General features: G+C 40.7%; 1 protein-coding gene across 5 annotated transcripts in view; it reads left to right on the forward strand.

The window, feature by feature from the left end:
- The window catches only part of CCDC91 (coiled-coil domain containing 91), an 843,537-nt gene extending 828,300 nt beyond the window's left edge, over window positions 1-15,237 (forward strand). For all 5 annotated transcript variants that reach the window (XM_029599989.1, XM_029599990.1, XM_029599992.1 and 2 more), the window contains exon 13: window positions 8,379-15,237. In XM_029599989.1, the coding sequence (XP_029455849.1) occupies window positions 8,379-8,501 (123 nt within the window). In that variant the 3' untranslated portion in view covers window positions 8,502-15,237. The remainder of the gene's footprint in view (window positions 1-8,378) is intronic.
- The last annotated feature ends 1,222 nt before the right edge of the window (window positions 15,238-16,459 follow it).

The raw sequence follows: 16,459 nt of genomic DNA on the forward strand, positions 1-16,459 counted from the left end.
CCTCAGTGCCTTACCTTCCTGCTTCATAAAATCTATCTACAGCAGTACAATAAAGCCTTCCATTCATACAGTGTCTGCTATCTGAGTTTAGCCTATCGCTGTGGTTCCCCACAGGGCCCCTCCCAGTGGCCAGAGTCATCTCCACAGCGACCAAGGGTCCACAATACCACAAACACAACAGAATCCCTGGAATACACCATTAGTAATGCCCCTTTCCTTAACCAGTTTCTAACCCAGTCAGTCACTGTTATGCCCATAAAAAGAGTGCTCAGTTTATTTATGTCGCCTACTTGAAGCCATGTCAAAGGGCATTTTGAAATCTGAGCATACTATATGTAACGTTCTCCCCTAATCCAAGACTCTGGTCACCCAGTCAAAATAATTGATCAGATTTGTCTGAGAAGATGTATCTCTGGTGAAACTATGTTACTTCAGATCCTGTAATCCCTTGGATTCCAGAAACTGCATTATCCTCTTTTAGCAGTGATTCCATTAATTTACTCACTACAGAGATCAGACTAACCAGCCTATAGCTAACTATTTAGGGGTAGATTTTCAAAAGCCTACGGATTTACGCGCGCCATGCCTATTTTATAAAGGCCCAGCCACATGCTTAAGTCCCAGGGCTGAAGAGAAAGGGCAGGGCGGAGCTCGAGGACCCCGCCACAGCGGCCATTTGCCGCTTGTCAGGAGGATCGCGTGCCAGCAGGTTGCCGGCACCCTCAACCTACACCTGCTTCGAGCAAGCACAAGTGATAAGTTAAAACATTTTGGGGGGCTAGATTAGGGCTAGAGGGCGGGAAGGTTAGGGGAAGGGATAGGAAGGATAGATTAGGGGGTAGGGAAGTTCCCTCCCAGGCTGATCCTAAATTGGAGTGGCCTGGGAGGGAACGGGGGAAGGCTGCAAGCGTTGGCGCGCACAAGTTGCACAATTCTGCACCCCCTTGCGCGCAACCTTTTAAAATCTACCCCTTAATATTTTAGGCAAATAATAGTTCTTAATTGGTAGAGTTTTTGTCAGCTGATTTTGAATTCCAGTTGGAAGATGAATACCTCCTGTTAGTACCATCTGCTTTTGTTGTTGTATGGAAACTCAGCTTGTGCCATTGGAGTTCCAGGCCGTCAGTTTCACATATTCTTTGGCACTTTCAATAATTTGAAACCAAGGCTTGTTTGGGTATATGAAAGCTGAAACCGAAATATACTTAATGAAAAACGATCATATTTACATATGTAAATTCATCAGCTGCCTGTTTATGTTTATTTAAATTATGGATCATATTATGGAGTGAACAGAACCTAAACAATATAGATGGGAGAAGTATTTAGAAAAATAATGGTCAAAATGATAGCTGCATGTTTGTGTTTTTTGTAATATAGTATAGTGGCAGGAGCCCAAAGATGTCAAATGGTAGGTAAATAAAATGCATGTCTGTTTATGTACATGATGTTTCAATAATCAACAAATTATAAAATAAAAGCTATACATGGACTGAAGCTTCCATCATAGGAAATAGTCCTCTATTTTACATTTTCTATATTATCCATATATTAGAATCTTTAGAGAAATATTTTCAAATACAGCTCATATGAACACATTATTTTAAAAATAAGTAATGAGGAACTTTATAAGACCTACAGCCAAAGGCTAAAAACAGTTTCAGTGTTTGAATACATATGAATTCCTTCATTGTATCATATGATTCTTCTTTATCTAGAAGCAAATGGCAAATGGATATGCTTCCTTGGTATACAACTGTGGTTCCCAAACTTGTACTGGAGACATACCTAACCAATCCAGATTTTAGGATAACTATAATGAAGACAATGAGAAAGATTTGCTTCTCGCAGGGTCAAGCATGTTGATCAACCATATTACTCCAATGTTCATTCCAAAGCATTTACCTGTCAGAGGGGAGGGAGAAGAGGATGGAGGGAGGCTGAGATTTCATGTAAACCATTGGACCCTTATAGCTTCTGACAAATGTGGCCTTTGAATTGTGAAAGGAAGCTCCCTTTTACATCATTTGAGGCTTCCTCCAAATTGCCCTCTAAGAGATCATGCAAAATCTTTATAGCACCAGGATCTACTGCAAACGGTGCTTTTGCCATTGCAGTTGAACCTATCCCACCAATAGAAAAGGGTGAGGTTTTTAATAAAAGTACGTCTGGTTCCCAAGACCGAAGGATTCCCTCCCATCCTAAATCTAAGGGCTTTGAACAAATTTCTAGTGAAAGAAAAGTTCAAGATGATTTCACTGGTCACCATTATTTTCTTTCTATGCAAATGAGAATGGCTGTACTCTCTGGTTGCACATGTAGAAATATATCCTGCTCACAGGAGATTTTACATTTACAGTATAGAAACACCACATTTAGTATTGCATGCTGCCTTTTGGCCTTACTACAGCTTCATGTATTTTCAGGAAACGCCTTGCAGTTGTAACAGTGTATCTGTGCAAATTTGGAGTGTATATTTCCCTACTTGGCTGAAGAGGTGGTCAAGAACATATCTGAAGGCGGGGCAAGAGAATCTATGAGCAACACCATCCTGTTTGAGTGATTGATAGTTCTGCTTGTCCCTCAAAGAAAACCAGTTTGCTTACCTATAATGGGTATTGTTTATGCATAGCAAGATAATCAGCCACACATCCTCTCTCTTCTGGAAGTGGCTTCTTTGCTAAGCATATGCATACAAGTGAGGAAACCTACATGGCAGAGGCTCAATAACAAGTCCCATACATGCCCAAAAATTATTCTCAGCTTTTCCAGACAGCCATGGAAATGCTCTGCATCAATACCATCAGATAATGTCACCCTCTTGAGTGCTTGATCATCCTACTGTCCATGAAGAATACCTGTGATAGGTAAGCAATTTGGATACACAGTGAAGACCCATTGATTGCAAATCTTTTGCACACATATTAATTAATGGTTTTCCTGAAAGCCAGATCCAGGTAGGTGTATCTTCAGGTTTGGAATGGGAAATACTGGTATGCATGTTTAATATAGGATTAAATAATGTTAAGAATACCGAGGTCAATATTGAATAATTTGGCAAGTGGGAAAGTAACCTGGATATCTTTTCATGGATATTCAGCAGAACATATCTAGATAGGTGTACTGCTGTATATACACAGATGAAGTTATCCAGGTAACTTTAAGATAGGTATTTTTCTGACCAGACTTATTCAGCTAACTTTGTCCAAGTGTTGCTTGTCCAATCCCCCAGCCCCCTACCCTAGAAGACACTTTCAGATAAGTGTGGTTGTAGCACCTAATCTCCCCCAACCCACCAGGGCTCTAGCACCCCAAGTACAGCCCTCCTCCCTTTCCATGATATTTGTAGAAAAGAGTCCAATATCTCTCTCCACTCCCCTGAAACTTCAGCCGGGAGCATGGTAGTGTCTTACCCACTCTTGGCCCCTTCAAGAATTACTATGTCAGCAATACTGGAAGTGTACAATAATAATGTTGCTGTCAGAAACTCTTGACTTTTCTACAAATATCGTAGAAGGGGTAGAGGCCAGCCTCAGGGCACTAGTGCCTGCTGCTTTTTTTAAAAAAGTTCTAGTAAGTTGGAATATGTAAGGCACTACGCTGCACTTATTTGAAAGTGTTTTCTGGGATGGGGGATCTGGCTTAAAGGCCTGGAAGCTTTTTTTTGTTGCATATTTTGCAGCCACTTAACCAGCTATATTTTAAATATAGACAGTCAAGTAGCAAGTTATTCAGGTATACGCACACAGATAGCTATAAAGCCTAATTGGTTATATTCATAGCTGTTTAATCTTAAAGTTAATACAAATTACATCTAAGACAAGGTATCAATATCTGCTCACTCAATACAACACTCATTTAATTTTTATGATTCTTCTTTTATTAATTTATCTATTTCTTCAACCATATAAATATAACACATTAAATTGTGATCCTCAAATTTTCTACTATTTTGAAACTCACAACCATTCAATCATCTCAGCACGCACATGTTATAAAATTGGGCGTAGATTTGTTTGCGCCGGGTTGCGCGAACAAATCTACGCCCATGCATAACTTAAAAAATCTACCCCATAGTGTATATACTCATGTATAAGTCGATCTGATGTATACGTCAAGGGTATTTTTTGGGCCCCAAAATCAAGAATTATCTGTGACCTGTAGATAAGTTGAGGGTAAAACCTAGGGGGCTTATGAAATGGTGAAATCATACTAAGAAACAAACAGATAACTAGAGAAAATTGTTTTTATTTATTTTTTTAAAAACAGAATAAAATGTCTCATAAGAAACATTATCAACCTACAGTTTAAAAAATTTACTTTTTATTTACTAGTACCCATAGTTATTAGATGAAGAATAAAGTGCCTCATTCAAATCCTTCCAAGTCCTATTCTTCATCGTCGGAATGTCAGAATAAATCATGGAACTGTTTTTTGGTGATGCCATCAGCATAAATGTTGTTTTTGCTATCTCCATCTGTTGAATTATCATCCAATGCTGATTCATCTTTGTCTTCATAGATGGCATTAACTTCTGATCCATCCATAGCATTGCCAATGCCGCATTTCAGGAATGACTTCTTGACCATTTCTGGTGGAATTGACTTCCAGGCATACTTTGCTCGTTTTGCTACCAAATCAATGTCTGGTTTCATCAGGTTCCCTTCTTCTGTTAACTTTGCTTGACAAGAACACATCCATTGTTACCACATATGCCGCAATAGGTCCTTGAAAGACTTGTTGAGACAGACATCTAATGGCCGGAGCATTGATGTCAGACCTCCTGGAATCACTGCTAACGTGATTGCCATTTTCCTTGCATCATCCTTCACATCCCCTGTTATATGTATGCTGAACATATCCCACACCAATTGTGATGGCCGTTTTCTTAGCCCCGCACCTGGTCCCTACCCCACACATCGCACAGCCACAATGTTGTTCCCTTCTCACACATCCAGCACTTAAGATAAACCAGAACAGTTATGCCTGCTGAAATTTTTAGGTTCTTCGGCATCATTTTCCTCTTGAATATTGCCACTGGATTCAGTTTTGTGTCATTTGCTAGGCAAAACAGGACCACAGTGAAATGGGTCTTTTCATGATCAGTTGTTTTTACAAGTACGATCTTTCTTCTCACCAATGCCAGCTACAGTGTGATTGCCAGGCATATCAAATGGCATAGGTTTTTCATCCATATTACCAATGTTATTCATATCGAAATGAGTTTGAGCGAGTCACAATGTAGCCATTCTGTCTGCATTCCATTACACAATAATTCAAATCCTTTTCCATTCCTTCAAAAGGCCCAATTTTGAAAAGTAAGACTTTCTTTGACTTTGGCATTTCTAGCAGCTTTTCTTCATTTTTTCTCCAATCTCTGACAAGTTTTTCACTAATGTCAAATTCTCTTGCAGCTACACAATTATTGGCCTCCTTTGCACATTCTATAACCTTCAGTTTCAGCGATGCAGTGTAAGATGCTCTCTTTTTCTTCTCAGAGCTCATTTTCCTGTGGATAAGAAGTCATTATTCTAATGGCTATCCTTGCTATCTGAATCCTTCCCTCCCTCCCCCATGGCTTCTCCTTTTTAAATCCTTTCCTGCCTCCCCCATGACTGTCTCTGCTGTATGAATTCTTCCACCCACCCCACCCCCTCCGATCTCTTAACTCACCCGCTGCTATCTGAACAATAACGGCACTTGCTGCTACTTAGGATCATCCTCCCTCCTCCCTCCTCCCCTGTGGTGTCTCAATGTAGGGGTAGGACAGCTTTTCCCTCACAACTCCTCCGGGTCCCTTAACTTAAATGCTCACTGCTGCTATGAGGACAACGATGAACTTGCGGTTGCTCAGGAGTGTCCTCCCTCCTCCCCCACGAGGTCCCAGTGACACGCTTTGAACCAAGCAGCAAGCAGGTGGTTAAGAAATAAGGAGGGGGTGCAGAGGAGAAGCTGTCCAAATGCCTCAATGGAACATCATGGGGAGGAGGGAGAATGTGCCTTAGCAACTGCATGTGCCGTTGTTGTCCTCATAGCAACGGGTGAGTTTAGCGATCTGGAGGAGGAGCGTCCTAATGATTCAAACATGCATTTTGAATTACGGTACTGGCATTAATGTTGATTGACCCGTGGATAAGACAACTGTGATTTTAAGGACTGATTTTTGTGGTAAAGGTTTTCGGCTTATACACGAGTACATACAGTAATTGAAATTTCCAGTTTTCCAATTCCTTTACTAGTTCACCCAGCCCTTCTCCAGGTAATCAAGTCCTTCCTGGTTCATTAGCTTGAACTCCCCCCAGTTCATCCAGACCTCCTACCCAGCCAGTAGTACACAATAAACAAGTATGATATCAATTACATAAGACAATTAGAAGGTGTAAAATTACACGAGTAAGTTGCCAGATGTACAAGTGTAAATGTCGTATAAAATTTCAACTTACACATGTAACTGTTGGGCCTGCCCCAGAACACCCCTTGACCACCCCATTTTTTATGCATATATGTGCACCCAAAACTTGCGCATGTGCATACTTTTGATGTTAATTTTTGTATCTCTGGTTATTTTGTTATTGGTCTTGACTCTTGATGTCCAGATACTCTTCTGAGTTACAATGTTATATTCTCCCGTTCCTCATTAATAAAAATGATTTTGACAAAAAAAAAAGCAATTATGCATGTACAGGCTACATATGTGCAATATATGCTAATTTTATGCATGTGCTTTGAAAATTCACCTTTTAGAAAGACATGAGTAATTCATGTGTCAGTACTAAATGTATCCATCACATTCTAAAATGGGGAGATTGTGACAGCAGGACATTGGTCCTTTCTGTCTTTGTTAGTCTAACTACAACCGATTACAACTAAAAAGAACAATAATCACCAGTATATCTACCAACATGAAATAAGGCATAAAACTATATCATAGCTATAGAGGAAATTTTAATTGTCCTTGCTACAGTAACAGTATTTCTTTCTGAAATGAGAAGGAAGGACTATTGTTCTTAGGCGTTTAGATTATTTGTTTGACCCTATGTGAAATGGGAATTGCTTGTTCAGTCATTTAACATTTTTACTTATATTCCACGCATAACCCAAAATCCAACTACTGTATGTGCACAACTATAACTGAAATAAGGTTAGCCAAGTATTTCAGGTAAAAAGAATAATATTCTAGAATAACCATTTCATGATACATGTGCAAGCTTGAGAAGAGATCTGTTTATTTAGGTCAGTTGATCCGATGAGTCAATCTCTTTACCTCTTGAAAGCAGCTTAAAAATCATGACAGTCTGTAACCCTCAACTCCAGATACCTGCAGAGAGTTTTCAAATGTCACAGTGCTGGCTAATGCACTCTGTTAAAATCTTATGGAGAAATGTAGTCCGATGGGGATTCATGGAACATGACTAGGAGACTTGTGTGCAACATAACTGAAATCAGTGGATATCACTGTGAAATCAGAGGTTGTCACAGTCCTTCAGAAATGCTCTTTGATGCTATAAACATCAGTTTCTTTCTTATCAATAATAAAAAATATTTTTTAAAGAATTGATAATTACAGTGATAAGGATGGAGGCCTGATCATCGCATATACTATAATTTGATGTACAAGAAAAAAGGCATCTGGACCAATTATGCAAGTGGTTGCTGCTAAAGGTTTAGGGATTTGAGGGAACATAGAGAAGGAGGGGAATTAAGGAGAGAAAAGAACTTGGTTGGCTGTATTTACTGATGGCTATTATCCTTGCTCTGTTATAAGGCTGCTTTTGCTGTTATTACTTTGGATCATTGATATATAACTTTGCAGTCTTCCCTTTCTTTGTGTATGTGCTGTTATCTTGCTATTGTAATAAAGACATTTAAACATACTATAGTTTGAAAATGTTCATTGCCAGCTAGGAGGCCTAGTACTGTTTGCAGCATAATTTCTTACCTTCTACCGCCCTCTATCTCACCTCACCATTATGCGAACAAGATCCTGCCATACTCTATTGTTAAAATAGACTGGGTATTGGACCAAATATTGCTTCTATCCTGCAGCTTTTAAATAATATCAGAGTATTTGTTGGTATTCCATCTCATTTTCATGATGCTTGAATTACTGGGGTATAGACAGAACTGACATAAGCATAATAGAATCTCTCTCTTCTGTTTATTGAATCGAGTCTGCCATATCAGCAGCTTGGTTGTACAGCGAGAGGTTATAGAAGAAGTAGTAATGTCCCTGAGATATAGGCATTCTGTAATTTATATCACAAAGTCTTGACTCCAGATGGTATAAGAAAAATTATAAGAACTAAAGATATACTATTTTCTTTTACTTTCTTTTTATTTAAAAATTAATTTTCTTTTCTTTTTTTTCTCCTTCCCAGTTGGATCAGGTTGCCCGCCAACGTAACTTGTCTAGTTTGGAGCTGTTCCTTTCCTGCGCACAAAAGCAATTAAGTTCTTTAATCGAAGAGAAGCCTATTATTGATGACAGACAGAAGGAGTGATTTCTGAAGAGCACCTGATTATGTGACAGAAAATTGCTGTCCTGGATGCTACGTAGTGAAAAACATCTTTTTCCTTTCTTTTTATATCATATTTTAACATGTGGGATATTATTTCTAGAGAATGTGAGAATAGTTTTGCAGTCAAACTCAAATCAGTAGAGTTTCAGCTTGTCTCAAGCTCAAGGAACTTTTCCCATAACTGCTGGGGAAATCAGTCAGATTTTGCCAGCAGATTTGGAGAAGATTGTACCAAATTCAAACAATTCAATATAAATTTGAAAATATTACTTAGAATTTTTCAAAAAATGCAAAACAAATCAGCAATATGATTAAATCTATGTTGAATTTTTTAAAATCCTTCATATTTGTCTAGGTTTGTCGAATTGTTCAGCAAACTTATTTTGAAAAAGTTTGCACATCTATATTGTGCCTTTGGCTCAAGAACAATGTTGTACTGCATAGGTATTGAAAGTGGAATGAAAAGGTATGAACAATTATAGCACAACAAATCAAGCAGAATATGTGGAATCAAAAAGAAGGTCAAAACTCATAGAATAAATTGAAATAGCAAAATTCAAGAAATCAGGAATTTCAAGTATAGGAGCGGGGCGGATTGACTAGTAGGGCATTTCTCGAGGCCCATAGCAGGAGGGGGCCCATGAACCCACTCTCCCGTAGCCTTGGCTATGTGGTTAGGGGCCAATGACCATTATTGCCCAGGGGCCCAGATCACTGTCAGTCCATCCCTGATATGAGACAAACTCAGCAGATGCTAGTTCACTGCACTTTGTCACTTACCCCCACTCTCTTAGCTCTCTGTAATGTCCTGTTTTCTGTAAACCTTTTGAATGTCTCACCAAATGATACATACATTTTTAGACAGGATAAAATGAAACACTTCCTTGAAGGAAAAGGTAAGACAGTCTGCTGGCTTGCACTACTCTGCACGTACTTATCTCTACTCAATGGCATCTTGAGAATGTTGTGGCTGATTGGCTCTGGTGAAATTTGTTACCTGAAGCTTAGCATTGTGGCATTGACATATCCCTTTGAGGCAGGCTTTTGCTGAAACATTGGCTGGAGGCCCTCAGTTAGTCTCTTCTCAAGGGCATCTGGAGATGCTCTTTTCCTGGCCACCGTGGGTGGCTGATATTTTCAGCACTGACTAATGTTTTGGTGAAAGCCTGTCTAAACAATGTCTGTGTCGGGAGTATCAGCCACCAACTGCGACCAGTAGAAAAACAATTTCCTAGCATGTAGCCAGATGGACTCAGGACCAATGGGTTGTACTCCCCTGCCGGCAGATGGAGACGGAGTCAGGTTTCAAAACTGACGTCACTCTAGGTACACACCTGCAGTGACCTCAGCCCTTCAGTATTTCTCCGTCTCCAGCAGATGTAGACATGCTTTCCCTATGGGGATCACTATACCTTTTGGAAGAAGAAATTCTACTTTTAAATTGGAGAAAAGATTGAGCCTTGCTCTCCTATGGTGATACATAAAGGTCCATCCCCCAGATGAGAATTCCTGAAGTAATTTCCACGATCCTTCAGAGATGTGCCTTGGTCCGGTAGTCGGTTCCCAGTATGGAGTTGCTGCTCAAGCAGACAACAAGGAGAGTATCTTTCATCTCAAGACCTTTTGGAGCCTTTTTTCACATTCCCATCAGAGAGGATCACCAAAAATTTCTTTACTTTTCAGTTTAGAGCCTTTCCATTTAGAGTGGCCATAGTGCCAAGCACTTTTTCCAAGATGATAATGGTAGTCATGGCCTTCTTAGGCAGAGAAAGTATCCTGATTCATTTGCACCTGGACAATTGGCTGATAAAGGCCAAGTTATTGCAGAAGAGCCAGGCAGCCTCAGTCAGGATGGTTCAGGTCCTGGAAGGATTAGATTGGCTAGTGAAATATGCAAGGAGCAATCTTGCCTACCCAGTCACTGGAGAACCTGTATTTTACTTTGATACCAAGGTGATACGAGGCTTCTTGACTCAGAAAATGATTGTCAAGTTGTTGGTACAAGTTCAGGTCTTCAGTTCCCAAAGGGATTATCTTCACCTCCTGGGCTTAATGGCAGCATTCTTGGAATTGGTTCCATGGGCCATATATAATATGCATCCTCTACAGAGGTCTCCATTTTCTCATTGGCGTCCAAAATCTCAGGAGTATGAGATTTATCTACCTCTCCTGCCTTCAGTGAGGTAGTGATAGTCCCTTTTGAACCTATCAAAGGGATTGGATCTTGGAACCCCCTCCCCTTCTTCCCAATTGGTCACATTAGATTCTTGTGGGTTGGGGAGCTCACTATTATGGTCAAGAGACTCGGGATCTGTGGTACAGGGAGGAGACTTCAGAGTCTATAGTCAGGTTCAAGACCAGGGCCATCAGATTGGCTTTGATCCAGATTTTGCCCTTATTGAAAGGAGAAGCAGTTTGAGTGTTCTCTGACAACACCACAGCAGTAGAGTATATGAACAATCAAGGGGACACTCAGAGCTCCATGATGGCTTAGGAGGCAAGCCTCCTGTTAATTTGGGCAGTACTGAACCTTCCTCACATTTCAGTGGCTTATAGTGGAAAATATCCAGGAATACTTTCTCAGCAGGAATATATTGAGTAGGAACTCAGCCGGGAGGCATCATGGCAACTCAAAAAATGCCACCAATACAAATTTGTTTCAGCCACAGAAAAGAGTGAGGTTCCAGTGCAACTGGTGTCCTGATCCAGCCTTGGCCAAGGGACAAGCTTCTGTATGTGTTTCCACCATGGCCTCTCATAAGCAGGAGAATATATTATGCTTGACCTATGGTTATCCTACTAGTGCCAAACTTCTGAAGAATACTATGGTTTGTGGATTGTTCCTGCAGTTGAGGCCTCTTAAGCCAGGGGCCAATATTGATGGATGATCCAATGCATTTTTATCTTACAACATTTCCCTTAAAAGGTTTCACTTACATAGGAAAGGATACTCTTCAGCTGTAATTGCTACCCTTCTGAAGGCTTATAAGACTTTGATCTCATTGCTTTATGTTGGGTCTGGCATCTTTTTGAGCATTGTTGCAAGATACCGTCTGTCTTGTTCTGGTGGCAGACATTCCAACCATTCTGTAGGGCCAGTTTTGGAGTATCTTAGACATTAATCTTTGAAATATCACTTGCAAAAGGCTGTTTTTCTAGTGGCCATTTGCTCAGTCAGACATATCTCAGATTTGCAGGCCTTAATGGGTATGAATACTTATCTTTTTTTTTTTTTTTTGAGAGTCTGTTTCTATTCAACCAGCACTGTACTTTTTGGCCAAAGTCAAATCACCTTTTCATTTGAACCAAGCAAATATTGCTTCTAGATTTCATGAAAGAGGAGTGTCGGGGTAATTTAGATGTTAACCATGTTTTAAGATGATATCCCTTTAGGAAAATGGATAGGCTGCTGTTATTGTTCAGTGGAGCTCATAAAAGGAATGCGGCTTCGAAGTCATCACTGACCCAATGGATCAAGGAGGTGATTGGCATATTTGCTGAAGGACCAACAGGTGCACTTTGAATACATCCAACAAGACCTCGTGTCTTCGTGGGATGAGGGCAAGCAGTTACTCTGGAAGATATTAGAAAAGTGGCCATTTGATTATCTTTGCATTCTTTCAATAAGCATTACAGATTGGATGTGCCTGTTAAAGCAGATACAGCCTTTACATGTGTTCTTAGGGCAGCTCTGTTATCTTCCCAGTTGTGTTAGAATAGACTTGGTACTTCCCATGCATCTGGACTGGTCTAGCAGGATGATAAGGAAGGAGACCTTTAATCTTACCTGAAGTTTCCTTTCCTTGAATCCTGCTAGACCAGTCCAGGACCCTCCTGGGTAGGCAGTGGCTGCAATTTTCACTTGTTCTGACTAGAGTCTTCTAGGTTTTGCAGAAAATCATATTCCATACTTCTTCCCAAGGTGCACCCAAGGATTAGCCAAGTATGTTATTCTTATTCTTTGTTTTACTCTCCTATTCTGTTATAAAGCAAAGAGTGGAATTCTTGGAGTGTTCTTGCCTGTTCTGGATTTATTGATTTTTTGGATAGTTTATACGGGTTTTCTACTCCATTGCATTATCAAAAGAGTACTGACAAGTGACTGTGCAGTACCAGTACTAATATCAATGATAATGTTACTAAAAGTTGTATTCTTTGTTTTCATCTGCTGGCAGGGTGGTATAAATCCATGTGGCGTGACTGGTCTAGTAGAATTCAAGGAAAGAAAATTAATGGGCCAAGATTAAATGTCTCTATCATTTGGTGAAACATATAAAAAATGAAAACATATGAACATTACAGTGAGTTAAGAAAGTGGGGGATAAATAATTGAGAATGGAAAGTACAGTGAATTAACATTTCTGAACTTTGGCGTCTGATACTACCTCTTGCCCTATTGATTTTTTTCTGAACTTTAATTAAATTCCTAGTTTCTTGGATTTTCTATGATTTTTGAACTTCAATTTATTCTCTAAGTTGACCTATTTTATTCCATTTATATTCTACTCATCTTATAGTGTCATAATTACTCATACATTTTCATTCCATCTTCTTTACATATGTGATTCTTTAGTGTAGGTGGTATGTTTGCCATGTCTTTTGTATATCCACGAATAATCTTGAACATATTTCAGGGAATTCCTTTTGAGTGTTTGTTTTACCTATATACTGTGAAAACAAGAAAATTTAAGGAGATTTAATTTTAAGCCTTGTATGCTTTCTGATCTGTTTCTAACATGTTTGGTAAAACTAATCAAAACTGTAAACCTTTGCCTCTTTATAAGATGTCAACATGGGTTTCAAGAGCTGATAAATTTGTCTAACAAGAATTCCATATTTGAGATGCTATCTTGCTATATTCCTGATAGAGCTTCATTTATAATTCTGTTTAATTGTGAAAATATTTTTTATTTCTTGCTTAAACATTTCCTGTCTCAATACAAAGCCAAAAGATATACTATAACACTAAGGTAGAAAACAATCAGTTCAAGCAGTGATTCTCAAATATTTTTCATGGCTCACCTGGCACTGGATTCACATTGTCATAGCATACCATCACCTTTACTTCCTTTCCCCATCACACCTTCTGACATCACCACATTCACTTTTCCCACTGCCTGGTATTACCATCATTCTTCCCACCCTCTTGTATCACCATAACATAAATATAACATAAGATATGCTATACTGGGTCAGACCAAGGGTCCATCTAGCCCAGTATCCTGTTTCTACCAGTGGCCAGTCCAAGTCACAAGTACCTGGCAAGTACCCAAACATTAGATAGATCACAAGCTACTTGTTGCGCCCGTCGGTCACAGACGGCTGCAGCCTTTGCTGCTCACCTCTCTTTTCCCTGCACCAGTGATTCTCGGAGCCTTGGCGGCCTCAGCCTGCAAACGCTGCCTTCCCCGGAGTCCCTGGGACGGCGTGGGCAATTCCGTCCACCATCTTGAATCGGGGATTACCTAGGGCATGCGTGTGCGCCAGGCCCTCTCTTATTCATATCATGACGGGAACCTCGGGGGCGTCCCCTCCGCATGATGTCACCCGCCAGATGTATTTAGCCCAGCCAGCATATGCTTCCTATGAGTTAGCAAGGACTTCCTTCCTGCTTATTCCACTCCATTTGGAGACGCTTCGCTTCACAACTTGAACTGCTTCCTGTACTTCTGGACATAGAACGCCTTAGGTACCCGCTCCTCGGGGGCCTTGTTACGTTCTGGCTATCCGCTCCTCGGAGGGCCTTCCTGCCTGGAGATTCCTCTTATCCTTATTCAGGATCCTACTAGTTCAACCTTGTAAGTGCTACTATCGCTTCCTAGGGCATGCGCGTGCGCCAGGCCCTCTCTTATTCATATCATGGTCGGGAACCTCGGGGGCGTCCCCTCCGCATGATGTCACCCACCAGAAGTATTTAGCCCAGCCAGCATATGCTTCCTATAAGTTAGTAAGGACTTCCTTCCTGCTTATTCCACTCCATTCGGAGACACTTCGCTTCACAACTTGAACTGCTTCCTGTACTTCTGGACATAGAACGTCTTAGGTACCCGCTCCTCGGGGGCCTTGTTACGTTCTGGCTATCCGCTCCTCGGAGGGCCTTCCTGCCTGGAGATTCCTGTTATCCTTATTCAGGATCCTACTAGTTCAACCTTGTAAGTGCTACTATCGTTTCCACCATCTTGCTGATGGAACCACCGTTGTACCCCGTGCCTCGGGCCACTACCTTGCTCATCCCAACTACCTTTCTACACTGCAGAGTAAGTTCTATCATCTACTTCGCGCTGCTGATCTCCTACACCTCTCTGCTCGCTGATCCTCGGCATACCCCGCACGGCGGGCCAATACCGGATCTACCCTGAGAGGCGTCAAGAGAGAAGTTTCCTGGCGTACCCTGCTTTGCAGGCCACTACCAGGGATATCATCATTTAGCAGCCTTATTACTCTGGACTGTGTCTTCTCTCCACGTTGTGGGTGCCACCCACGATTTCAGTATAATAGTCTCTCACATCTGTGTCCGTCTCTGCTGAGGCCATGCCTATTGTAGTGAGTCCCCACAGGGCTCCTCCCTGTGGGGTGGAGTCACTTCTCACTACGTTGCATGGTCCACAACCACACCAGATTATAACACTACTATTGTTTATTAATTACCATCATAGCAGTTTATGGATTTATCCTCTAGGAATGTATCCAAACCTTTTAAATACCCAGTTACACTAACTGCTGTAACCACATCCTCTGGCAATGAATTCCAGAGCTTAACTATGCGCTTAGTGAAAAATAATTTTCTTCGATTTGATTTAAATGAGCTACTTGCTAACTTCATGGAGTGCCCCTGGTCCTTCTATTATCTAAGAGAGTAAATAACTGATTTACATTACCTTATTCATTTCCTTCCATCCAAATCCACTGGCACCAGCACCATCTCTCCTTCCCCCCGACTAGCATCAGCTCCTTCTCCCACCCCCCCCCCCACCCCCCTGGCATCACCATTATTTTGTCTTCCCTCCCATCTCCTCCAACATTACCACCATCTTCCCTTTACACCCCCCTTCCTCTGGCCTCCAGCCACCAAGAAGAATACGGCAAGCAAGACTTCTTACCTGCTGCTGTCACCTCCTCCTCTGCCAACTTCTTTTGGAAGCTGAAACCACATGTCGCCAGAGGGTCTTGAGAGACTTTGGGCCCTGCACAGTCCCGACAAGAAGGAAGCAAGCAGAGGAGGAGAAGTCTGTTGCAGAAGCATATAACGAGGATTGCTTGCTGAGTCCTCCTGCCAGCAGGAAGTCAGGGTGGAGGGAAAAGAGATCAAGACTTTGCTGCCGGTGGCTACGAGATGCCCCGTCTTCCCTCTTGGCAGCCGCGTTTTTGCAGCACCCCCTGAAGTTTCCCTGCAACCTCTGCTTCTAAGTATTGGAGCTGGATAATTATAATTTTTATCTTTAAAGAACATTCTTCCTAAGCAAAAAAAAATGCAGAAATTGTTCCATTCTCCTTTCCTATTGAATTTTCAATTATAAGGCTAGTAAATAAGAGTCAACATTGACCAACTCTAAAACATAATTCATTGTGTAGAATTTAAAATAGTAGATGTTTTAACATCTATAGATAATAGCTTTCTTCCTCATTTTGATTGTGTCATTGATTTAAGACAATATAATGTATAGATGACCTGTTGTATTTAGGGTGTAATTTGGGGGAATTGCTGAATGAAGTGCAGAAAATAATCTTGTTCATATTTTGGAGAGTAATAGAAAATATAACATGACATCCAAACTTTCCTAAGGTTTGTGCCTTGGAAGAAAACCATAAATGTTTGTTAAATGTATTTTTACTGTCTATGTTCTTATTTCGGCAGTAACTAGGATGGGTGTAATTATAAGGTGAGATACCACATAGAACATATACAATAAAGTTTAATATGCACATTAAGGCCATTGTAT

Source organism: Rhinatrema bivittatum, chromosome 4 (genome assembly GCF_901001135.1).
Source record: "Rhinatrema bivittatum chromosome 4, aRhiBiv1.1, whole genome shotgun sequence".
Classification (NCBI taxonomy): domain Eukaryota; kingdom Metazoa; phylum Chordata; class Amphibia; order Gymnophiona; family Rhinatrematidae; genus Rhinatrema; species Rhinatrema bivittatum.